Raw genomic sequence first — 26,663 nt, 5'->3', positions numbered from 1 at the left:
ACCTCTCTGGAGGCAGCCACTCTTTCCAGTTTCTTATGTGGCCTTCCAAAGATGAAACGGCACACCTCAGACTGGGACTCTGAACCCAATCACACCTCAGATGGGACTTGAACCCAGTTGCACCCCAGATTGGACTTGAACCCACAATCTCCCAGCTGAAACCACACACCTGGTCTCAGGACTCAATGCAACTCGGGTTCTTTAAGTCTCAGCACAGAAGGAATTCAGCAAGAGGCAAAGGGATAAGCAAGAAGTAGATTTATTAATATAGGACCCTTGTGAAGGATATAAGCAGGCAGGCAAGAAGGCTCTGCACTGAGGACTAAGCAGGAAACCAGATTTCTTTCGGGAGATACACATGCCACAGACAGAGTGTGGGTCATCTCAGAAGGCGAGAGGCCCTGGAAGAAAGAAACTCTACAGAGTGCGGTCCATCTCAAAAGGCGAGAGCGGCCCTTCCTACTATTTTGAAGTGCCTTTTTATTGATTCAGTGCTCATTTGGTTGCTGTAAACTTTCACCTGTTTTCCAGAGTTCTCAAAAATTGATTCTGACTGTTTCTGCTTGTTTTTTGATGTTTCTGTGGGAGAACAAGAGCGGGAAGCTTCCTACTCTGCCATTTTGCTCTTTTTATTCAAAAGACTGAAGCTTTTGTGTTTTCCATAAGTTTTATGTTATTCCTCAGACCAAAGCTTTCAAAACGCTTTTTAATTCTTATATATGAAAAGAACTATTTAGATCGCTCTTAAATGAAGTGATGAAATGTATTCTAAAGAATGGAAAAATTATCCACTCAAACTAACTTAACAATAAAAAGTGTAACTTAATATAAGAATACAGTGGAGGGATTCATGGAACTCAAGAGCAGTCGGGCCATTTGTGGGACGGGTGTCATGAAAAGTCTGTGAGAAGCTAAAAAATGACACTCTCCCCTTTCTTTCTCTGTTTCTGTGAGATCACCAAAGCTCAGGGTCGTTTCTCTCCTCAGATAGTCTGCTTCATTTCTCTCTCTCCCTGTACAATGGGTTCCCCTTATCTTGGGTTCACACGTTTGGGTTACAAGCCCCTGTTTGGGTTACAGTTTCAGGGTTCAATAGAGAGAAACTAAGACCTCTCTTCCAATTCCAAATTCTCAGAGGAGAGAATCTGATTGATTCAGATTCCTTCAAGGATCAAACTCTATCCAATCAAGAAGGCAGAAGGGTCCTATCATATAAACATGGCTGTAGGGACCAAATCTCTAGATGGGAACTGGAGGAAAAAGGAAGAGGAAGAGGGTGCTTTTCAATGGATGATGGACAGAAACCCAACAAAATATCAACCCCAATCCATTCTTAGATTTAAAAACATTTAAATACAACTTAAAAGAAAGAAGAAAAAAATTGTGCCACGTTATGCAGCTAAAATTTGTAAGTCAGTTCTTTACAGTCACAGAGGTAACAAACGCATTTATAAATAATTTACCGCTTACGGATTTTAAAGCATCACCTACTCCATTTACAACAAATGTTTTCTGCTTTTGTTGAGCCACCAGGGAATATAATTAAGGAATATTCTGAGTCTTATTCCAGGAAACTAGAGGAACACAGGGTAACCCCAGGGAGCCCAACCTTCTAAGTTGAGTATTTCTCTGGTTCCTCAGTGCTCACAAGGCAGTCTCTGCTTTCAAGCTAACATGTTGTGAGTCATGCTGAGTCTTCTTCCCTTGAGATTAAAAGTATTTTCCAGACTTTCCTTTTTTCTTTATCTCCCCCTCTGCTCCGTTCTCCACCTTTATCCCCTTCACGTGTCAGTCAATCCAGAAAGTAACACTAGCCTTTCCAACTGTCTCAGAATCTTGGTTGATTTTGTGAAGATGTAGCTGCAAGGAATAAAAACTGTTTGGAAAATGCTCTCTTAGGTTCCACAGAATGAAAATACTGTAACCTGGAAGGAATTTTCAATATGAGATGAGAAGCTCCGTTGGAAAGCACACTATCTCCAGAAAAGAAAGCTCTGTCTCTTTTTCTACGTTTCTTCTTCCTATTCAAGTGAATAATGATGGGAGGTAGCCAGGGTCAACTAAAATCACAAATAATCTGATATCTAGAGGAGTCAGTAGTTTCAGCTGATTTAGAGTCACAGCTGAATAGCAGAAAACAAGAAAGAAAATATAACAAAACCAGGAAGTTTCGATAATTCATCCACTACATTATCAAGACTTGAATCTTACACTGAAGCTCTGTCTTACTCATCTTCATATATTTACCTCTGGAGTTAGTCACACCGCCAAATTGTGCATTGTCTCTAATTGCATATTCTTTACCTCTGATGTTCCATTATATAAAGCCTTCCCTTTCGTTCCCAAGTCTTCCTCTCTGAAAGAGACAGACGTGTATTCTACCATTTATTTTCTTGCTCTTGGGTGTAATTTTGCTCTAGAATAAACGCTTACACTCAGACCAAATTATTGGTTAAATGTATGTTTATTACTAAGTATCTTTAACTACCACTGTTACCATAAAGAGGGGCACACACCCAACCATAATTACAAATTAAGTCCTGAAAAGAGAAAGGAGCCAGTCATAATTATGTATTCTTTTTAAAGTGCAATCATATTTCAACAGGCTAATAAAGTGAGACCTGACATATAATAACTTACCATCCTGCCATACTCTTAAATCCTAACTGCTTACTATGAATGATGTTAATATTTTACAAAGGTACACAGTAAAATCAGTTATTAGTTATCACTTCCTGAAAGAAAAATCAATGTTATACACACCTAAAATATTTAATACTCAATTGCTTAAAAATAAAAAAGGACAGGGCTTCCCTGGTGGCACAGTGGTTAAGAATCCACCTGCCAATGCAGGGGACACAGGTTCGAGCCCTGGTCCGGGAAGATCCCACATGCCGCGGAGCAACTAAGCCCATGCAGCACAACTACTGAGCCTGTGCTCTAGAGCCCGCAAGCCACAACTACTGAGCCCACATGCCACAACTACTGAAGCCCACACACCTAGAGCCCGTGCTCCGCAACAAGAGAAGCCATTGCAATGAGAAGCCCACGCACAGCAAGGAAGAGTAGCCCCTGCTCACAGCAATTAGAGAAATCCCGCACGCAGCAATGAAGACCCAACGCAGCCAAAAATTAATTAATTAATTAATTTTTAAAAAAAGTAGGATAGACATTACAAACCTAATGTAATTAAAAGAATGATACTGTCACATATAATCACATTGACTACCTTTTGAGGCCAGTCAGGATTATTTCCCCCAATTTATGGATAGGGAAATTGAGATTTAGAAGGCTTAGGTGACTTGCTACTCAGCTAATCACTGATAAAACTGGGAGCAGTATTCATGTCTCAAGGGTTCCATTGCTTTATTCACTATATGTTTCTTCCAGGATTGTCAATGTTCAGATCTCAGTAAGATTCACAGTTGATCTCCCTATGATCATGTCAGAAAAACCTTACATAACACAGGTGTCAGGGATCAAAAATAATACCAGCATTGTATGTTACCCTTTAAGTGAAAAAGATACATTGATTCAACTGTTTACTCGTTCAAGCAACAAATTTAAATACCTACAAATGTGTCAGGCATTGTGCTAGGTAGGCTCTGTTATACCCAGCTGTAGTCGTTATCTTTGCTGCACAACAAATTATCCCAAAACTTAGTGGCTTAAAACAACAAACGTTTATTACTGTACAGTTTCTGAGGGCCTGGACTGGAATTTGGGAGTGGCTTAGCTGAGTGGTTCTGGCTCACAAACTCTCTTTGGGTACAATAAAGATACTGACAAGGGATGCAGTCATCTGAAGGCTTGACTAGGGCTGGAGGATCTGCTTCCAAATTCACTCACATGACTGTTTTCAGGAGTCCTCAGTTCCTAACTGGCTGAAGCCTTAATTATTCATAACATGAGTCACTCTGTAAGTTCCTGAGTGTCCTTATGACATAACTACCTTTCCCCAGTGAACAATCCCAGAGAGAGAGCAAGAAGAAAGCTGGCATATGTTTTAGAGTCTCTCTGAGAAGTCACACTACAGCACTTCTATATTCTCTTCATGAGAACAAGTCACTAAGTACAGTCCAAACTCTAGGTGAGGGGAATTAAGCTTCACTTTTGAAAGAAGAAGTATGAAAGAACCTGTGAACATATTTGAAAACTACTACACCAGTAAATATAATTTAACTTATAGAATTTAATCTAATTATTACAGAAAGATTTGTTAATCTAATTGTAATATTTGGGTATTTAAAGGAAAACTAAGTTTATTAGAGAGTGGTTTTTTGTCGTTGCTTGTTTCCATTTTGTGCCCCCATTTTCATCTTACCCTGTCCATTAAAAAATTCTACATGTAGTGCTAAATAAATAATGACTTTTCCTATCTTTTTATGTCAATTAGGACTTTCATTCAGTGCTTATAACGGAAAACCCAAACAAGACCTTAAAGAGGAGGAATTTATTTTCCCTCACATAACAACAAATCCAGAAGTGGGCAGTCCAGAGCTGGGTAAGCTGACCCTCCAAAGCAATCTTGAACCCAGGCCCCTCTGGCTTCCTACGCTATTATCTTGTTCTTGCGGTTGAAATAGGGCTGCTCCACCTCTAGCACCATGTCACTGTTCCAGGTAAGATAAAGGACAGGTATAGGTCCAATGGCTAACAGGAAGTTTCTTCCATAAAATTTTGAGCCTCTCCTAGCAACACCTACTTTCATTTTGCTGACAGGTCACATGGCTAAACCATGACTTATTAGAGACTGAAGAAGTAAATATTTTTAACTGGACACACTGTCACCCTGAAAAAAAATCAGAGTTCTGCTAGTAAGAAAGAAAGGGTTTAATTAACTATCAGTGTCTATCACCCTGCTCCAGGGAGCCTTGACACACATTATTCTGCTCCAAGGAGCTTTGACATACATTACTGAAACACCACACCAGACAGACAAACATACTGTCCAAGGTTTACCTGTGTTTCAAATGGGAGAATCTGGTCATTTTGAGTCTCACATATAAATTATATTCAAAGTAATCACACTTTCTTTTTTCTAGTTGATAATGAAGAAAAATTGGCTGACATGAATGTCATTTCCAGGAATTTATTCAAGGTGACAGCTGCACAGTTGTGCAAAGGTACGTGCATTAAGAAGCTCATCACAGAGTTGTTTAAAATAGTAAACATTTGGAGAAAGAACAGAAATGAATCAATAGAATACTGGTTAGATAAATGATAGTATATCCACTTAATGGACACTATGCAACTTTTAAAAATTATGTTATTCATGATATATTGTTCAGTGAGAAAAGAACTGTGTACGTAATGAAATCCAGTTTATCATACATTGTATTTATATATCTTTATGTATTTTTTATTCTTAGAGATGTCTGGACGAGTATAATATGAACTTTTAAAAATGGTTACCTCTGAATTACGGGATTTGGAAAATTTTTTTTTGTATTTGAATAAGTATGTATTGTTTTCATGAAAATAATAGCTATTTTCAAAAATACCCTGAAGGGTAGGAGGGGCTGATTTGATCTGGTGTTGTTTGTATCAACATACCTTCTTGCCACTAAGAAAATTATCTTAGACATGCTATATCTGAGCTTATCCTTGGAAGGATTTCTTATCTTTGCTCACTGGAAAAATATTATTCCTTATTCATTATAAATATTAATAAAATTAAAATAAGAATTCTGAGGTGTTTTGTTTTGTTTTGCTTTCTAGTTGGAACACTTTGACCTCTGAAGGGTCTCTTTTCCCTGTTTCACAGCGGCTGTGGAAGGAAAGGGGGTGAGGCTGGGGAAGAAAGAAAATGATGGAGGTAAGGATCCAAGAGAGAAGTCTGGAGGCATGGGCCCAGGAAAGAGCACTAACCTGGACATCAGATACTTGCACTTCTCTTCCAGAACGGGCTTCTCAGTTTATCTTTCTGACCTCAGTTTTCTCTTCTGAAAAAATGAGGTTTGGATAAGAATCTAGATGTTTTAAAACTCTTTTGGAAGATTCTTTCGGATTTATTAACCGCATATCCTGCTAAACTACACTAAAGCTGAATGTAAATAAATTAAAGGGGGGTGGCCAACAACAATACCTTACTAACGTTATTATTTCTCCCGGACATGTTAAGTAACTTGCCAAGGCTACACAGCTAATAGGTGGAGGGAACCAAGATTCCAGCCCAGAGGCCAAGGCACTAAAGAACTGCTGAGGAGGGCATTTAAAGGAAGCAGGGGAGCTTTCTCACCCTCAGGCTAGGCCTTGTAAACGACGGTTAACACCAATAAAGTCAAGACCTTACCCCACCTCCTGACTGCTGTGGGGTTGCCTCAATCGCACCAGGACTCCTCGCTCTAATCCAAAAACAGTTTTCTGATACAAAGTCCCTTTGCCAACTAAAGGGGGGGGGGGGGTGAGGTTTTGCAAGGATCCGAGGAAGCTCTTCCGGCCATTGCCTGACAGCAGTGAAGTAATGACAGAACCAAAGACCACGTGTGCCTTCAGGAGGCTTTGTGGAATCACTAATTGGGTTTTCAGCCCCTGCGGGTTCACATACCTGGTTATGCAACAACAGTTCGCGCACCTCATCTTGCTGTGTTTCACTTTCATTAAGGCCAGAGAGATACTGAGTAAAGAGAGTCGGGAGGGGGGCATAACAGGGGTAAAAAGAACTGTTTAAGAGCAGGCTAGAGGCCATAAGACTCCTGCAGGGTAAGAGCCTGTCCCTCAGACAAAGGTCCCTCAGGTATCCGCAGTCTCGGTCCCTGATGTCTCACTGCTTTTAACTCCTCTCAAGGTCCGCAAGCTAACGCAAAACCCTAGAGCAGGATCAGGAAGGCGGAGGCCGCCAGCGAGGAGCCGCATGAGAGCTGCAACTATCGCTCAGAGAAGACCCGACTTCCCAGACCCCTTCGCACAAGGGCGGGGCGTGCGCTCGGCTGCCAATCCCCGCGCCCACACGTCGTTGTAGCTCCGCCCCACCCTGCCCCCTCTCGCTCCGCCCTTCCCTGGGGCTGGTGCGGCGGCGGCGACGTCAGCGCTAGGAGAGCCCTGGGTGGCGGCTGCGCTGTCCGCCGGCCTCGGCCCGGACGCGCTGCGGGGAGGGGCGGAGCGAACGGGCGGGAGCGCGCGCTGGGCCCGCCTCGGCTGCTGCCGCCGCCGCAGCAGCCACCGCTGCCGGGGAATAATCTGGGCGGCAGCGGGCGGCCCCGGCTAGCAGCCACGAGCCACTTCTGCGGCTGCCGAGAAGAGCGAGGGTCGCCGGTCTCGTGTCGTCCCCCTCTCTGCCCCCCCGGAGGGGCAAGAGGGAGCCGAGGCTGATGTCAGGTACGGCCGGCGGAGGCGCCCTCAGACTGTGGGTCCAATGTCTCGGTTCCCCTCGCCCTCCCCCTCTCGGAGCGTGAGTGTGTGAGTGGGGGAGCGTGGAGGGTGGAACCCCACCCCCGGCGCCGCCAAACAGGTGTCTCGGAGTCGCCGCCGGGGCTGGGGACGTGTGGGTTCCTGAGGGAGGCACGGGGCACTTCCTGCTCCCGGCGCCTCTTCGAACTGCCGTTGGGGCCGCCTGCCCTCCGGGCCGCTATTTTGTTGACATGTAGCCTTCTCTGGGTCGTGGGTCCTTCCCTTTTGCCCTCTCGGGCCCCTCGCCTCCTCGCGCGCCGCCTGCCGTCGGGTGGCGACGGTGAGACACGGGCTGCGCTCCGGACCGCGCGGCTTGAGCGCCTAGCGGTCGTGCCCCGCTGGGCCCTCTCCCTGCGGACCTGCGGGCGCTCAGGTGTGGACACCTTCCAGGAGAGCCGCCGGGCTGCCGCGCCGCCCCAGCGCCCAGCGAGCGGGCGCCTTCCGCAAGTGCCGGGGGACTTCCTCAGGGCTCTCTTGGACCAGCAGGTTTGTCTGTGGCCGATTTGTTCTTTTAAATTTCCCTGCCTCTAGTGAGGCAGGTGTGTTTTTTGGCACTAGCTGCGTGGAGGACGAGGAAAGGAGTTTTTTCCTTCCCTCCTCCCTTCCCCACCAAGTGTGATGGGATTAGTAGGTGCTGACAAATTGGCTTTACAGCTCTGAATTTGGATATATTGTATACGCAAGAAATTTAGGTGTGGGGATTTATTCTTGCCCAGCTCTTACCCTCTCCCTTTATTATTATTTTCAAATGACAAAACATCACAAGCTTTGGAAAAGTTGACTAGATTTATAATCTCGTTCTCTCAATTCCTTATAGTTACTGTGGTATATCCTTTTAAAGCGTTTCAGGTTGAAAACTATTATCCTAACCATGAATTGGTTTCCTTATGATTTTAAAAGTTAATTATAAAGTTAGAACTTTAATGCAATAGAGTAATTAGGCCAATGTGTAACGAACAGAAATATGTTCATCTACCAAAAACCGGGCAGTGATAGCTCTGCCTGGGTGCCAGGAAAAGGTGTCGTGCATAATTTCAAGTTGTTTGATTCTGGTGTTAGTTTAGACGGTGGGAATCTGAGGTTTTAGGAGGTAAAACTAACTTTTTGCAACTTTCCACACTTTTATCAGGTAAATGTCACTTGGTGCTGTGTGTTCTAAGTATTGTGTATAGTAATCATACTTATTTTATTTTCTGACAGCCGTAGTGGTAGTGTGTATTAATGTACAGTTTGGGTGTAAAGTTTCAAGTTACCAAACAGTTAACTCTTTTTACCATATGTTAAGTAAAACAGTGATTTAGTAAGGAAAGAATGACTCACTTAAAATTCTTCACAGGAAGAGAGTATGGTATTTTAGTACTAGTGGAGAACAATTAGATGTCTCTCTTAAATTTGCTTGGAGTTTGTGTTTTTCTGATCTTTTTAGTTAGGGTTCAGCATTTTAAAAATATTTTGTGGTTACTACCCATTTAAAGATAGGTATTTTTCTTAAATATGGTTTTTTTAGGGTATAGATTATACTAGTCTATATTTCTGAGTAAATTCAGTATCCAGAAATTATTAGAATTTTATCACAAAGTCATTTAGAAGTACATGTCAATTAATGATCATCTAGTCATAGAAATAGAAAAGTGTGTCATTTAGGTATATGCTATATACTATTTGTATATATAAACTCTTTTAACAATTTGTATATTGCCTTGTGCTCACTAAGATAAAAATTGCATTATACAGCTTACTTTATAAACCATGGTAATTTAGAGTTTCTGTGTGAAGAAATCATTGATTGGAATTCTTGTGACAGTGCACCTGTAAACAAACAGTAAATGGAAAATGGACAACTTGGTGCTGAAATTTCATTCAGATTCACTTAAAATTTTAAGCTTCCCAGTACAACCATGTTACTTGTAGAAGATTTGTTGAGATTTGAGTAAAGAGGCTAGTGTACAAACCACAGCAAGGTGGAAAGAATATGGCAAAATTCTTTTACCCAAACCTAAGTGGGATTAAGGTCATTCATTTAGAATAAGGGGGAAAAAATGGAGAATTGTTCCATAAAGGAGAAGTTAGCATTTTATTTTGAAGTCTAAATGTGTATCGAATGTGTATTTAAATTTTCAGTTTATAACTAATTCAGATGTCCTATGGGAAAATACATGCCAAAATCTATAATGTGTGAAAATAAGAAGTGTCCCTTGAAGAAAAAAATATAAAGAAGCTGTTGTATGTGAAATAGGGTAGCCCATAGGAAGGTAGGAGAAACTAAAAAGAAAATCTGAGTACGTTATCTAGAACCTGTAGTGTGAGCTGCCTTGCACATTGAAGGGACATATGGAGGGCAGAGAGAGGCGGTATTAAATTGGGGAGATTCTGAAACAGGAAGTCTGATTAGTTCACAATGAAAGCTATATATTAAAACAAATTGGTGCAAGTTGGATGATAGGGAGACTTGAAATTATTCGGCTTGGTGTAGTCATTTGCATTTTTGGTCATTGTGTTAGTTTCCTAGAGCTGCTATAACAAAGTACAGCAAACTGAGTGATTTAAAACAGTGGAAATTTATTGTTTCACAGTTTTGGAGGTTGGAAGTCTGAAATCAAGATGTTGACAGGGCCATGCTCTACCTTGTAGGGAAGAATCTGTTCCGTGCCTCTTAGCTTCAGGTGTCACTGGCGTTCCTTGGCTTGAAGTTATATCACACCGGTCTCTGCCTCTGTTGTCACATGGCGTTCTCCCTGTGTGTCTCTGTCTTAATATGGTGTTCTCCCGTTTTTGTAAGCACTTCAGTCATATTGAATTAGGGGCCACCCTGCTGACCTAATCTTAATTTGATTACCTCTCCAAAGGCCTTATTTCCAAATACGATCACATCCATAGCTCCTGGGATTAGGACTTCAACCCCAGTCTTTTTGGGGGACACAGTTTAACTCATTACAGTCATGTAATTTATCTTTTACAGTATTCAGTAAAATTTTAGCACCATATAGCAGACCAAATTAGAGGGTGCCTTGGGAACAGAGTAAATTCATTTACCTATCTCAGTGCCTGGCATGTGGCAGGTCATAGAGGTAAAGCAGTGAATAGGTGAACAAAAATCTCTGTTCTCATGGAGCTTACATTCTAAAACATTGGTTCTCAAAATGTGGTCCCTGGAACCTCAGCATCATCTGGGAACTTGTCAGGAATGCAAATTTTCAGGCTCTATTCCCCAGACTTCTTGATTCGGAAACTCTTTTAACAAGCCTTTCAGGTGATTCTGATGTAGACTCAGGTTTGAGAACCACTGATCAAGATGGAGAAAAGAGACAATAAACAAGATGAGTAAGTAAAATATGTAATGTATTAGATGTTAATAGGTGCTGTGAGTAGGAATAGGGTGGCCAGGGAAGACCCCCTGAGAAGTAAAGACCTGAAGGAGTTGGGGAGTGAGCCATGTGAGTATCTGGGTGAGTTGTGTTCCCAACAGAGAACAGCAAGTGTAAGGATCCTCATGTGTTTGAAGAACAGCAACGAGTCCAAAGTCAGAACACAGCAAGGGAACAGATAGTAATAGATTCAGTTTTTGAAATTGCTATTTATTCCTTTTTGACGTACAAAAACCAAATACTAGAAGGAGAGATCAGCAAGAGAGGAGCGTGGGGGGTAGGATGGCAGACTGTGTGAGGTTCATCTTAAGGTTTTGGTTTTGTCTCTGGGTGACATTGGGAAGACACTGGAGGGTTTTGAGCAAATGAGTGACATGATCTGATTTAACTTTTAAAAGGACTGGTAAAAATGGATTGAAGAAGCCAAGGATGAAGAAAGGGAAAAGTTGATTAGGAGGCTGTTGCAGTAGTTGGGAGAGAAAAAGTGGGAGGATAAGAGGAAGGGAGAAAGGTGGCTTGGATTAGGGTGGTAGCGGTGGAAAGGTTAGAAGACGTACGAAATTTAAAACACACAGGATTGTAGTGAGAAGTAAGCTTTTTTCTTCCTTCTCTAGTGACTTCAGTCACCCAGTTGCGAATGTAAGGATACACTAGTATATAATCTACGTATATTTTATGCATTCATTTGGCAGTGTCTGAAGACATTTTGGGTCACAACTGGGTGGGGGGTGCTACTGGCATCTAGTGAGTAGAGGCCAGAGATGCTGCTAAACATCTCACAGTGAACAGGACAGCCTCCAAACAGAGAATTATCCAGCTCAAGATGTCAGTTATGCCACGGTTAAGAAACTGGCTTAATGGGATTTACAGAGGTTGGGGTATGGACAGTGGAGGGAAGGGGATGTTATATAGACAGAAAAGACAGTAAGAATAGAGGGACTCACTGCATTGAGATATTTATTGAACTGTAAATAGTTCAAAATTGCTGAAGCATAAATTATAAGGGAGGGAGAGACGGGGGGGGGGGGGCATACTGTACCTGTAAGGTAATGTAATTCTTTGAAAACAAAGTTATAAAACAGGAAAACTAACACATTATTAATTCTATATTAAATATCACTCACCTTATGCCTATGTAAGGATAGGCTAGTATCATATGTATTTTATGTATTCATGACATACCTTTTTATTAATTTTTTCAATATTTCTAACCTACATGGCTCATATGTGAGTTTTTTTCAAATTGTCACAAATCTCAAAAAAGTCTTCCAGTATATTTATTGAAAAATATCTGCATATAAGTGAACCTGGGCAGTTCAAACCCATGTTGTTCAAGGGTCAACTGTAGTTACCTTTGGTGAGAACCTGGGATAGAGATGGGAATGAAAACATACTCTTTGTGTGTGTGTGTGTGTGTGTGTGTGTGTGTGTGTGTGTGTATGTATGTATATGTATACATATACATATATATGTACGTGTGTGTATATATATATGTATACATATTTAATCTACGGTTTCAGTTAGGGTTTGTTTTTTCCTTACATTTCTCATTTAAAAAGTAGCCACTACACCTTATTAACAGAAAGTCATAACCTGCCAAATGTGCAAAGATTTTCCTTATTAGTTCATATAGATCATTATTTTTAACATCTGTAGCATATTCTGTGGTATGGATGTACCATATATTTTTTTAAACTTGTTCCTCATTAACAAACATCTGTGGCAATGGCTGCCATGAACATCTTTGCACAGTTCTGTGTTTGTGTCCGTAAGAGAAATTTCTGATCATGAAATGATGGGTCAAGGCATACTTGAAAAATTTTAAAGATGTTGCCAAACTGCCCTTCCAAAAGACAGTAAATATGTATATTCTGAGAAACAACGGATGAGCGCCAGTTTTCTCTCATATCTATGTCAATACTGGCTGTTACTGAACTTAACATTTTTTGCCACTGTGATAGATTAAAAATAGTATCTCTGCGTTTGAGGTTTACATTTCTGTAATATGAGTGAAATGTGAACATTCTTGACCATTGTATTTTCTTTTCCTTCGAATCCTTTATTTTCTTTAACTGTTTTTATATTAGGTTGGCCTTTTGTCTTTTTCTTTGTGATACTTTTTGTTTATTTTTTGCTGTACAGATTTTTTTTAACATTTTATACAGAAACACACCTTTGAACCAGCAATTTCACTGCCAGAAATTTATTCAATGCATAACCTCATACAGTTTTACTATACTTATACCTTTTGAGTTTTGAAAAGATCTCAGTTCATGATATAAAGATGTAAAAAGATGTTTTCTTCTAGTTTTTTTTAAATTTCATTTTTAAAAAATATTGAAATCTTAGAAACATTTGGAATTTGAAAGAGAAAGGTAGGGATCCAGATGGTTGCTTTTTATCTTTTTCCCAGAAGATTATTTCAATATCATTTCTTGAATAAGCCATCTTTTTCTTGATCTGAAATGCTATGTGTATTATGTATTAAATTTCCATATGTACTTTTTTTTTTTTAACAGACTATTTTGATCTGATAAAGACCACCAGGGATATATATCTTTAGGCTAACAAAGTTAGGTTAATTAACTTGCTGCTGTGAGGGAGATCACACACCAGAGGAACTGCCAGAGGGGATAGGGTTATTATAGGATTCTGGAGAAGGGTGGAGTTTAGACAGAATTTAAATGAAACAATATTTGATAGGTTTAAAGCACAGCAAGACTGTGAATCAGGTTAATTAACATCAGGCCTGGGCTGAGAAGTAGACTTAAGAGTCCTGTTTCCTTGAAGACTACAAAGTTAAGATAAATGTGGAATGTTGTGTCTGGGAAACCCTTATCTGAAGCTCTGTGTTGGAAATTGAAGCTGTTTCTGATTAGCGATTCATCATACATGTCAGAGTGGGGTGTTGCAATCTCACTGATACACTTTCAAATAATTCTAAGTCTGGTTGTAGAGGAAAAAAAAGTTTCTCAGCAATATATCTTTAGTATGAATTAATAAAAGTGTTTTAAAAAATTTTTTCCGATTCACAGGTACACTGATATGCCTGTTCAGCCTGAATATCAAATTGTTTTAATTACTATACCACATGTTTTACTCACATGTTTATTTTTCCAAACAACATTTACAATAATTTTTGCCACATTATTTAATTTTTAAAAATCTTGTATCTTAAGTAGGTCTGCCTAGGCTTAGTCCACCCCTATACCCCTTTCAGGAATTTCCCAGGTATACTCTCATGTTTATTTTTTCAAACTTTCAGTTACGTTTTACCAAGTTACTTAACTTTTAAGTATCTTATATTTTAGTTGGGATGACATTTTAGATAGATAGATAGATAGATAGATAGATAGATAGATAGATAGAGATATAGATTAATTTGGAGCAATCTACATCTTTATCATTGATTTTTTTTTCCAATTTTTATATTGTGGTAAAATACACAAAATATACCATCTTAACGATTTTTTTTTGAAGTCTTTACTTTTTTTTTTTTAATATTTATTTTTAGCTGTGTTGGGTCTTCGTTTCTGTGCGAGGGCTTTCTCTATTTGTGGCAAGCGGGGGCCACTCTTTATCGCGGTGCACGGGCCTCTCACTGTCGTGGCCTCTCTTGTTGCGGAACACAGGCTCCAGAGGCGCAGGCTCAGTAGTTGTGGCTCATGGGCCTAGTTGCTCCGCGGCATGTGGGATCTTCCCAGACCAGGGCTCGAACCCGTGTCCCCTGCATTGGCAGGCAGATTCTCAACCGCTGCACCACCAGGGAAGCCCCATCTTAACGATTTTTAAGTGTACAGTTCAGTGGTATTAAGTACATTTATATTGTGCAGTCATGACCACCATCTTCCTCCAGAATTCTTCTCATCTTGTAAAACTGAAACTCTACACCCATTAAATAGTAACTCCCCTCTCCCTCTAGTCCCCGGAAATCACCATTCTACTTTATGTCTTTATGATTTTAGCTAAGTATCTCATATAAGTGAAATTACAGTAAGTCCCCTACATATGAACCATCAAGTTTTGAACTTTCAAAGATGCAAACCTGTTTGCACGTCCAATCACATAGTGTATGTTCACGTGTCTGGTGTACATTGTTACATGCATGCATCCTCTACAAGTGGTTGTACTTTTGTGTGCTTTAAAGTACTGTATAGAGTACCATAGTACAGTATCTTTATTTCAAGCCCAGGATGTCCGGAAGCAAGCGTAAAAGCAGTGGTGATGTAGCTGGTACTGCTAAGAAGCGCCAAGCAATAATGATGGAACTTGCTGTGCAACACAAGGAGCTTACTAATGAAGACCTGATGGAACTGGAGGCCCAGAGAAAGGACGAAGAGAGACAAGAGGAAGAAGTAACTGAAGAACCGAAGATATTCACAATGCAGGAAATGGCAAGGGGATTTTCTTTATTTGAGGAGGCACTGTTAGTTTTTGAGGCACAGGACCCGAACGTAGAACGGTACACGAAGGTTGCAGCAGCTGTTCAGAATGCAATCTAGTGCTACCGTGTCATCTATAACAAGAAAAAAAGAACTACTACCCAGACATCACTGGATCGTTTTTTCAAGAGGGTAGACAGAATTGAATCCAGCAAGGAACCAGAACCCCCGGGCCATCAGCGTCAGATGTGAGTGAAATTGCAGCTTGCCCTCCGGTCTCCTATTGCTGACGATCCTTCAGCTCTACTATCTCCCACCTCCTCTCCCTCCTCCAGTCAGTAACTTTTCTTGCCTGTTCACTCGATGCCAGCCCCTGTATGCCAGCTGTTGTACTGTACTACTGTACTTTTCAAGGTACTATACTATAAGATTAAAAATGTTTATTTTTTGTGTGTGTTTGTTTTTTATGTATTATTGTGTGAAAAGTATTATAAACCTATTACAGTACAGTACTGTGTAACCAATTGTGTCAGTTGGGTAACTAGGCTAACTCTGTTGGACTTACAAACAAATTGGACTTATGAACGAGCTCTCGGAACGGAACTCGTTCATGTGTAGGGGACTTACTGTATATAGTATTTGTCTTTTTGTGACTGGCTTATTTCACTTAGCATAATGTGCTCAAGGTTCATCCATGTTGTCGCATATGTCAAATTTTCCTTACTTTTAAAGGCTGAATAATAGTCCATCTTGTATGTAACATTTTGCATATTCATCAATCATTGATGAACACTTGGGTTGCTTCCACATTTTAGCTATTGTGAACAATCCTCCTATACAAATGGGTGTACAGATATCTCTTTGAGACCCTGCTTTCAGGGGTCTTTTGGATTTAGATTCTTTTGGATTTAGATTCTTTTGGACATCTACCTGGAAGTGGAATTGCTGGATCATGTGGTAATTCTATTTTTAATTTTTTTGTGGAACGGCCATGCTGTTTTCCACCGTTGCTGTACTATTTTACATTCCCACTAGAAGTGCACAAGTGTTTCCGTTTCTCCACATTCTCACCAACACTTGTTTTCTGGGGTTTTTTGATAGTAGCTATCCTTAATGGATGTGAGATGGTATCTCATTGTGGTTTTGGTTAGCATTTTCCTAATGATAAGTGATGTTGAGCGTTTTTTTCATACTCAGCATGTTCATGCCTATTGGCCATGTGTATATCTTCTTTGGAGAAGTGTCTATTCAAGTCCTTTGTCCATTTTTGAGTTGGGTTTGTGTTGTTATTGTTAAGTTTTAGGAGTTCTGTATATATTCTGGATATTAATCCCCTACTAGATGCATGGTTTGCAAATGTGTTCTCCCATTCTGTGGGTTGCCTTTTTACTCTGTTGATAATGTCTTTTAATTTACAGGTTTTTAAAGTTTTTATAAAGCCAAGTTTGACTATCTTTTCTTTTGTTGCATGTGCTTTTGGTGTCATATCCAAGAAATCATTGCCAACTCCATGTTGGGAAGCTTTTATTTTATGTTTACTTCTAAGAGTTTTATACATTTAGGTCTTAGCTTAGGTCTTTGATCCATTTTGAGTTAATTTTTGTATATGGTGTTAGGTAAGGGTCCAGCTTTATTCTTGAGCATGTGGATATCCAGTTTTCTCCTTACCTTTTGTTAAAAAGACTGTCCTTTGTCCATTGAATGGACTTGGCCCCCTTGTCAAAAAGCTTTTGACCACGCATGCGAGGTTTATTTCTGGGCACTTTGTTCTATTACATTGGGCTATATGTCAATCTTTGTGCCAGTGTCACCCTGTTTTGATCACTGTAGCTTTTGTAGTAAGTTTTGAAATTAGGAAATGTGAGTCCTCCCGTTTTACTCTTCTTTTCTAAAATTGTTTTGGCTCCTTGAGGTACCTTGAAATCCCATATGAATTTTATGATGGATATTTCTATTTCTTCAAAAAAAATCATTGGATTTTGATACAAATTGCATTGAATTCGTAGATCACTTTAAGTAGTATTGACATCTTAACAATATTAAATCTTCCAGTCCATGAACATGGGATGTCATTCTATTTGTGTCTTCTCTAATTTCTACTGAGGATGCAAGACATATTAATGTTCTCATTGAAAAGTAACAAAAAGGTATTCTCACTTTTGATCTTCTGAATCTGAAATTGTGGGAATAGTTTTAAAAATAGAGTTATAGTTTGAGACTTAATACAACTTGGTTTTGAGGTGTTACATAATTTTTGGAAGGTTTATTTGTTTCTAATCCTTACATACTTTTTCAGGATTCATAAAATTCCAAGGTCCTTTCTAGTACTGAGGTTGTGTAACTGTAATGCTCATAAAATATTTCAGGGTCATTAGGTGAAGGCTGTGTGTTAGTATTTTCTATTTCTGTAGTTTTAATAAATTACTAATAGAAGATATTTTTAGTCTCTCTGTCTCTGAATTAATATGTACTTCTGTTATAATTTGTATGAGTTGAATACACATCAAAGGAAATAGTATATATAGTTCATGTTATATATCTAGTTTATGACTTTGGGTTATATAAGTGTATAACTGTGTCAAATGATGGGACCATATGATTTTTTATTCAGTAAATTAGGCAGTATAGATAAAGATATCTATTTGGAAAAAATAATTTCATCTGTGCCCCCCCCACATACACACACTTAAAACAAACAAACATTTGAATGCATTTTACAAGCCAGGCAATATGTTAGTTGCTGGAGAGATAGAGATAAAAGAGTTATAGCTGTTGTTCTTGAGGAACTTATAGTCTAGGGGAAAATAGATATGCACATACCTACTATGATGAAGTATGATAAGTACATAGTAGGAGATGTGAATGAAGGAACAAGAAAATCTTTGATGGGAAAGCAGTTAATTTGATCGTGGGTGATGGGGAAGACTGATTATGAAAAGTACTGAAACTAAGGTAACCATGAAAGATAATTATGCATTTATCCAGTAGACATAACTGAGGAGGGCACTCTAAGCAGAAAGAATAGAATGGCCAAAGTCATCCATATGAAAGGCCATGGCGGATTTGGAGAATGGCTCAATATAGGCTTTATGGATAGGGAGTATCAAGAGTGCAGGAAGGTAAACTAGAGCTAGATCTTGTTTACCAAGTAAGCAGTATGGACTGGATCCTGTGGCATTGGAAAGTATTTCCGTTAAACAAGACTGCTATGTGAAGCCTTTATTAAGTTGGGAAACAGAGGTAAGAGAGTTGAGCCCAAGGGAGAATGATCAAGGAATGGAGGGAGAAAAGTGTTTACGGAGTGTAAAATAGATGTGGAAATATAATCAGGTTTGGGGACTTGGGGCATGAATAAGGAGATGCTTTGCCCTCTTATTTCAAGCCAGCTGATACTTACTGTACCAGTGTCTTGTGAAAAGCATCATGGTCAACAACTCTGAGAGGTAGGAAACTATTTTTTGTCTTCTGGGAGTTTATATTCTGTAAACAGGAGAAAGTATACCAATGGCCATATCCTTAGTTCCTAGGACAGTATTTGACACATTGAAAGGTGCTCAATCAGTATCACCTTCGAAAGGTTTCATAAAACCTCACAGTCAAGTTAAAATCAAGTTGTGTAAATCTCAAACTGTAATTCTGGTTTTTTTAAAAATATTCCCACCAGTTCCAGGTTCGGAAAATCAAAAAGTGAGAATGCCTTTTACTGTTCTGTGAGTTTCACAAATATTTTTTGCATCCTCGGTGATTTCTATAATACCCAAAGTTAGTGCTGTGTTATAATGCTTTATATCAAAATGAAGAAAGGGAGAATGGAAAAGAGTGCCATACCAATTTCCTTTCACATGTGCTCTACTTAGTGGCTAACACTCAGGTTGGGATTTCCAAGCCTACGTATACCTAGCAGTAACTCAAAGAGAACTGAGTCTAAACCCAATGGAAAGAGCATTGAACTAAGGAAAAGGCTCTCTTCCCTGCTTTAAACATTACTCTTGGGGCTCCCCTGGTGGCGCAGTGGTTAAGAATCTGCCTGCCAATGCAGGGGACATGGGTTCGAGCCCTGGTTAAGAATCTGCCTGCCAATGCAGGGGACATGGGTTCGAGCCCTGGTCCGGGAAGATCCCACATGCCGTGGAGCAACTAAGCCCGTGTGCCACAACTACTGAGCCTTCTCTCTAGAGCCCATGTACCACAACTACTGAAGCCCACGTGCCTAGAGCCTGTGCTCCACAACAAGAGAAGCCACCACAATGAGAAGCCCGTGCACCACAACAAAGAGTAGTCCCGCAACTAGAGAAAGCCCAGGCACAGCAACAAAGACCCAACACAGCCAAAAATAAAATAAATAAATTTATTTTTTAAAAAACAACAAAAAAACATTACTCTTTGAGCCAAGAAGGGAAGTTGAATACAGCATGTTCCTTTTTGAGTTCTATTCACCCAGAAATCAACTCTCAAGCCTCTATCCTATTTATTTCATGATCCAGCAAGCTACCAGCCACCATTCAATATTTTTGGAGAGAAAAAAAATTTTAGTCAAAATAATGCAACAATTCTCAAAGTGTGATCCAGGAAAAATGAGATTGCTTATATTCTTTTAGGAGGTTGATAAAGTCAATCTATTTATACTAGTATCAAGATGTTATTTGCTTTTTTTCACTCATTCTCTTACAAGTGTACAGTCAGGTTTTTTAAGAAGCTACATAATATATGATATTGCAACAAATTGAATGCAGAAGGAGATATGGAATGCCAGATCCAGGTATCTTCTATTAAACCAGATACTGAGATTGCAAATATTTTAAACAATGCCACTCTTCTTAATAATTTTTTTAGAAAATATAATTCTTTTCCATAAAATAAGTTATTTATGTAAAACAGATAGTGGATTTGTCACTACTATTTATGAATAAGTAGATATTTATATTTTTGTTTTAATTTTTAATAAAATTGTAATCAACAGATATAAGTCACATAAACAAAAGCTATTTGAGATCCTCACTAATGAAGAGTTTAAAGGGATCTTGAGACTAAAATTTTTGAGAACTGCTCAAGTAATGTATACTCATTGAACTCAATTTGGAAAAATATGGAAAGAAAAATAGTCTTAGTTGCCCCTAATTCCACCACTGAAATTAGAAATTAGAAATTAGAATTAAGATTAGAAATGAGAAATTGTTAACATTTTGATATATTTTTTCTAGTCTTTTTTTTTAAGATAGCTTTTTTTTAAGCACAGAATTGTAATAACATAAATAAAACTGCATCCTTTTTATTTTTCACTTGTGTGCTAAGCATATTTCCATGTTGTGTAATTTTCAGAAAAAGCTTAGTGATTCTAAAATATTCTATTTAGTGAATATATGTTAGTTTATATAATTTTATCTTTTATTGATTCTAATTTTTGACTGAATCTTTCATTTAGCAGATACTTGAGGGCTTATGTGCAGGCATTATTCATAGATGCTTTTTTATATTTTATTAAAATGATTTCCTTCAATTATATTAAGAGTTGAGCCACTAAGCTATACTTTGAAGACAAAAAGGGAATACACTAAAGAAAATTTTAAGTTATCTTGAGTTTTTAATGATATCAGGCCACGTGGCAAACTATCAAAAGTATCAGGAATTTATGTAACTCTTTTAGCCTGCATCATGCTGTGGAAAGTTTAAATGAATGACTTTAAACCACTTAGAAGAGTATCCTTTGCATTGAATCATCATTCAGTGTTACCTATTTTTATATGCTAGATCATATTTTAGATTTGGCTGTTATTTTTAATGTTGTAATTGAGATATACAAATGACCAACTGTGAATATTTTCCCAGGTTCCATACCTGCAACTCTTAACAGCTTGCTCGGCATTTCTGCGTCAGTTCCTTACTGTTGCTTTAAAATAGAAACAGTGTGATGCACTGAATATTGATCTGACCAAGCCTGTCCTGTCTTTAAAATATCTTTACTTATCCCTCATACTTATTGGATAGTTTGACTGGGTATAAAATTCTAGCTTGGAAATCTTTTTCTCTCAGAATTTTGAGTGAGTTTCTCCATTGTTTTCAACTTTCAGTATTGCTGTTTGAAAATTCAAAACCAGTGAATTCCTGATCTCTTACATGGTGACCTTTTGCCACTTTCTCTGAAAGTTTACAGAATGGTTTCTTTGACTCAAGTGTTGTAAAATTTTATTATAGTGTATCTTTATCGGTCTGTTTTTATTCACTGTGCTGGGTATTATTGCATCTTTTCAGTTTGGAAACTTCCTTGAAATATTTGGTTGTTGATTTCCTTCCCTCTCTTATCTACACCTCTAAACTGATTTTTAGTTACCAATTGTCTCTTTTTTCCCATCACCTTGCCTTTTTGTTTTGCTCACTTTTGGGGTGATTTCCTTAACTTTATCCTACAGCTGTTCTATTGAGTTTTTTGATTTTCTTATAATTTAAGTTCCTGGGGTAATTTTTCTCAGAAAAAAATTTTTTAAGGTAGTGTTTTGTTCTTATTTCAAGAATACGATGGCACGAATTTTATCTTTCAGGATATTAGTGATAGTTTTGAGGGGTTTTTTTTAAGTTTTCATCTCATTACATGGTCTCTTTAAAGTTACATTAAATTTGACTATGTTGATCTTTTTGTTTCATATTAGAGGCTTTCTTTAAAATATCTGGTGATTCTTAACTGGCTATATTTTAGAGTAGATATTAAAAAAATAATTGAAATCTCTGTACATGTTTTTAGGGCTTATTACCAGTAGTCCTCGCTGTATGATGGTTGAACTGGAATGATTCATTGCTTAACCTTTTGGGGATTTCATAATGCAAAACCAAACCAATTGGTTTTAAACTTTACCTGTACAACAATCACTGTAACAGATGATGCTGAGACTCTGTCCGTAGGCCTTTATCTCCTTCCTCTTCACAGGCTTTGTTGTAGGGCTGCCCTCACACTGCCAGATCCTGTTTTGCCAATGTACAGGCTCTGGAATTGTCTGGGAAATTTGTTTCCTATGGATAGCCCTTAACCAGTGATTGACTGTGTGGGTACAACTCTGAGGTGTGGCCTACACTGCCTCTAGAACTACCTTGAGGGATTACCCTCCATGGACTTTGCTTGGTATCTTATCCCTTCTTGACTTCCTACCCTTCCCTGTCCTACTTCCCTACAAGGTTTTCCAGGAAATACTTTCTAATAAATCACATTTGCACAAATACATCATCCCAGAGTTTGCTTCCTGGGAACCCAACTTAAGATAACTACTAATGTTTGGGCTGCATTTCCTTTAATAATGTATTATTTTGGGGTAAGATTGGACTGAGGTTTTCTATTTTATTTTTGGTCTCTCTTTGTCAGATATCAGTATCCAACCTTTTACATAAAAGAAGAATTGGTTAAGTTCTGCTACTTAATTTTCCAGAATGATTTATGTCATATAATAATTATGTTTTTTGAAAGACTGAAGTATTTTATCCAGGAAAAACCTGGACCTCTTTGAAATATGGCTGTTTGACAACATTCTTTATTTCTCTGGTTTTTTGGTTCATTTAGGTTTTATATCTTGAGTCAACTTTGATTATTTGTTCTTTTAGAGAAATGTGTTTTTCATTTAGGTTTTCATGTTTAATAGTTATTTGTTATATAAAATACTCTCTTTTTTTTCATTTCATCTGTGAATTTGGATATAGTTTGAATCCTGATTTACACAAACCAAATGTGAAAAGACATTTGTGAGCTAATTGAGGCAATTTGATTATAGAAGACAGTTGGGAAAATTTGATTACAGACTTGAGTTGGTTAAGTCCAAAGAATTATTGTTAATTTTGTTAGGCATTGATAATTTTGTTAGACATTTGATAAGGGCATTTTGGCTTGTAAGAAAATGTCCATATTTTCGGAGAGGTGTATAGAAGTATGTAGAGGTGAGATGACTTGATGTCTGGGATTTGCATTAAAATACTATCATCAATTGAACAAATAATAAATAAAGTAATGTAGCAGATTTTAAAGTTATAATTCAATTGTATGATGGCTATAAGGGGGTTTATTGTTATACTTTTGTGTGTATTTGAAGATTTTTTAAAAATTTTTTAATTTTATTTAATTTATTTTTTTATGCAGCAGGTTCTTATTAGTCATCGATTTTATACACATCAGTGTATACATGTCAATCCCAATCCCCAATTCAGCACACCACCATCCCCACCCCCCACGGCTTTCCCCCCTTGGTGTCCATACGTTTGTTCTCTACATCTGTGTCTCAACTTCTGCCCTGCAAACTGGTTCATCTGTACCATTTTTCTAGGTTCCACATACATGCGTTAATATACGATATTTGTTTTTCTCTTTCTGACTTCACTCTGTATGACAGTCTCTAGATCCATCCACATCTCAACAAATGACTCAATTTCGTTCCTTTTTATGGCTGAGTAATATTCCATTGTACATATGTACCACAACTTCTTTATCCATTCGTCTGTCGATGGGCATTCAGGTTGCTTCCATGACCTGGCTATTGTAAATAGTGCTGCAGTGAATTAAATTAAATTAAAGCTTAAATTAAGCTTAAAAAAAAAACCTCTGAGTTACCTCTCTAATGAAATTAGAGTACATACTTGTTAGCACATTCTCTCCTACCTCTCCCCACTCCATTTTTATTCACATGATATGTCCTTTCTGCCTACGTGTCTTACAGTTAAATTACTATTATCACTTTATCTCATGTAGCTTTTCTTTCTAGGATAATAACATTTCTGCTTTGTTTCATCATTACCACTCCACAGTGTTATATTGGAAAGGATTACAACCTTTTATTAACGCTAACCCTTTCATTGTGTGATTTCTTCATTTGTGAATTTGCGTTTTTGTTTTTGTTTTAATTTGGATTTAACTCTCAGCTGGTAACTCATTACCTTTAAGTAGGTAATGTATCAAGGGTATGTGGGTACTGAGTTCTTTGCATATTTGAGAATGTCTTCCTGTTATATGGATTCTTGAATGACAACTTGTTGAATCTTTAAGTCTATGGGAATGTTGTCCCCCTCAAAAACTTGGGTTTTTGCAGCATTTCTTTTGACATATAATAACACAGAGGAGAAAGCTGCCTAATAATTTTTCCCTTGTAGTTCTGCCTAATTTTTCCCTTTAACTTGCTTATTTTTCCCTGGATACTTATAGAGATATTTTTTTTAAGTGAAGTTCAGGATCTCTTTTTTTTTAATTTAGTTTTTTAAAATTTTATTTATTTTTTATACAGCAGGTTCTTATTAGTTATATATTTTATGCATATTAGTGTATATATGTCAATCCCAATCTCCCAATTCATCCCACCACCAATAACAACCTCCCCCCACCCCAAGTTCAGGATCTCTTAACCAAGGTTTTTCTTGATTATATGTGAGACCTCTAAATATTTTGATGCATGGCCTCCATTTCAGTGCATTTTCTTTCATATCTTTGACTTTTTTTTTCCTATTTCATTTGTTCTATTCTCTTTTGAGAAATAAGTTATTTCTTTGTTGGCTCTCCATTGCCCATCTTTCATAGCTATCATTTCCTGCATAATTGCTTTAATCCCTTCAGTTTCTAAAAGACTACAAAATAGTCCCAAGTAGTTTAAGATTTTCTTTCCTATGGAGTTAGTATTCAGGTCTGTGCTTTTCCCTTGTCTTTTGCATCCTATGTTTAATTTTGTTTCCCACTACAAGGTTTTTAATGTAGGTTCCATGTATTTCTGCTTGTTCATTTTTTAATAGAATCAATTCTAGGTAACCTTGCTTAAAAATCGTGTAGTTGAAAATCTCTTTTATTACCTAGATAGATAGATAATTGTTTTATGCACCATTTGGATCTTCCCTTTAAATTTTGAGCTAGAGATCTATGCTGCTGCTGGCTGACAGTTTCTGTCTAGTCAGTTAGCTACCTGAGAGAGGTAAATTGGGGAGCTGGGACCTTGGACAGCTGCAAGTAGGAACTTTGTCTCTGACTTTTTAATGATTTTTTATTTTAAGACTCTAGGCAGTAGGGGGGCTTCACCAGGTTGGAGGCATATCATTCAAATTTGTTTGGTTGTTTTCCCATTTTGTCAGGGTGAATAGTTCACCTTGATAAGAAGTTGGGTTTGTTTCATGGGTCAGAACATATTTTTCTCTGCATAGTTACCTTTGATCTGTAGTGGCTGGACATCCTTTTACATTCCCATCAGCAATATATAGCTATCTAGTCTTTTCACATCACCAGCATTTGGTGGTATCACTGTTTTTTATTTTAGCCATCCTTATGGGTAAGTAGAGGTATCTCATTGCGGTTTTAATTTGCATTTTTCCTAATGGTAAATGAAGTTGAACATTTTCTCATGTGCTTATTTGTCATCTGTACATCCTCTTCAGTGAAATATCTGTTCATGTCTTTTGCCTATTTTCTAATTGGATTGTTTATTTTTTTCTGTTTAGTTTTGGGAGGTTTTTTTTTTTTTGGCTGTGTTGGGTTTTTTCGTTTCTGTATGAGGGCTTTCTCTAGTTGCGGTAGGTGGGGGCCACTCTTCATCGTGGTGCGCGGGCCTCTCACTATCGTGGCCTCTCGTTGCGGAGCACAGGCTCCAGACGCGCAGGCTCAGCAGTTGTGGCTCACGGGCCTAGTTGCTCCGCGGCATGTGGGATCTTCCCAGACCAGGGCTCGAACCCGTGTCCCCTGCATTGGCAGGCAGATTCTCAACCACTGCGCCACCAGGGAAGCCCCAGGAGTTTTTAATATATTCTAAATACTAGTTCTTTGTTAGGTATGTGGTTTACAGATATTTTCTTCCAGTTTGTAGCTTGTCTTTTCATTCTATCAGTAGGGTCTTTCACAGAGCAAAAGTTTTTAATTTTGATGAAGTCCAGTTTATCAGTTTTACCCTTTTATGAATAATGCTTTTGGAGTCAAGTCTAAGAACTCTTTGCCTACCTCTCAATCTCGAAGATTTTTCTCCTTCCTTTTTCCTAAAAATTTAGTTGCATGTTTTACATTTAAGTTCATGATCCATTTTGATTTAATTTTCATATAAGATGTGAGACTCGGGTCAGGGTTTATTTTTTTGCCTAGGGATGTCCAGCACCATTTATCGAAAAGTTTATCTTTCCTCCACTCAGTTGCTTTTGTACCTTTGTCAAAAATCAGTGGAGCTATTTAAGTGGTCTGTTTCTGGTTCTCTGTTCTATTCCATTGATCCATGAGTCTCTCCCTCTACCAGTACTATAGAATCTTGATTTCGGTAGCTGTATGATGTCTTGAATTCAGGTTGACTGATTCCTCCTACTTTATATCCAATTGTGAGGATCAGAGAAAGCATATAAAATTTTCGAACATAATGCCTCACATACAGTGTACTTGTAAGCATTTATAAGTTGTATCTCTATATAAGATTCATCCCAGTTTTATAAGGAAAGTCTTTGGGGAAAAAAGTTTTTGAAAATCATTTTAATGTGATTTGAAGAGAGAAATATATTTTGAATATGTAAATATAACAAATGAATATGATAATCCAGAACAGAT

The 26,663-nt window shown here is 38.2% G+C and overlaps 1 protein-coding gene and 1 long non-coding RNA gene across 11 annotated transcripts in view; one reads left to right on the top strand and one right to left on the bottom strand.

Annotated features, from left to right (window-relative positions):
* Nucleotides 1-6,926, bottom strand: part of LOC309631792 — a 116,754-nt gene extending 109,828 nt beyond the window's left edge. For 4 of the 5 annotated variants that reach the window (XR_014246541.1, XR_014246542.1, XR_014246543.1 and 1 more), the window contains exons 1-2: nucleotides 6,551-6,926; nucleotides 5,872-5,945 (exon numbers count right to left, since the gene is read on the bottom strand). This is a non-coding gene — a long non-coding RNA (uncharacterized lncRNA). Of the gene's footprint in view, nucleotides 1-1,870; nucleotides 2,357-5,871; nucleotides 5,946-6,550 lie in introns of those variants that run through there. The other variant, XR_014246545.1, reaches the window with a different exon arrangement.
* A 134-nt stretch (nucleotides 6,927-7,060) lies between these two features.
* The window catches only part of C1GALT1 (core 1 synthase, glycoprotein-N-acetylgalactosamine 3-beta-galactosyltransferase 1), a 57,089-nt gene continuing 37,486 nt past the window's right edge, over nucleotides 7,061-26,663 (top strand). For 4 of the 6 annotated variants that reach the window (XR_014246434.1, XR_014246435.1, XM_082398529.1 and 1 more), the window contains exon 1: nucleotides 7,061-7,320. Coding sequence is in view for 2 of the 6 variants with exons in the window: in XM_082398529.1 (XP_082254655.1) it covers nucleotides 7,314-7,320 (7 nt within the window). In the remaining 4 variants the exon portion in view is untranslated. Of the gene's footprint in view, nucleotides 7,321-7,753; nucleotides 7,879-26,663 lie in introns of those variants that run through there. The other 2 variants (XM_082398528.1, XM_082398531.1) reach the window with 2 other exon arrangements.

The sequence above is a fragment of the Balaenoptera borealis genome, assembly GCF_965194805.1.
Source record: "Balaenoptera borealis genome assembly, chromosome: 7".
NCBI classification, from domain to species: Eukaryota; Metazoa; Chordata; class Mammalia; order Artiodactyla; family Balaenopteridae; genus Balaenoptera; species Balaenoptera borealis.
The sequence above is the reverse complement of the archived record's forward strand: the minus strand, read 5'-3'. Positions and strand labels throughout refer to the sequence as shown.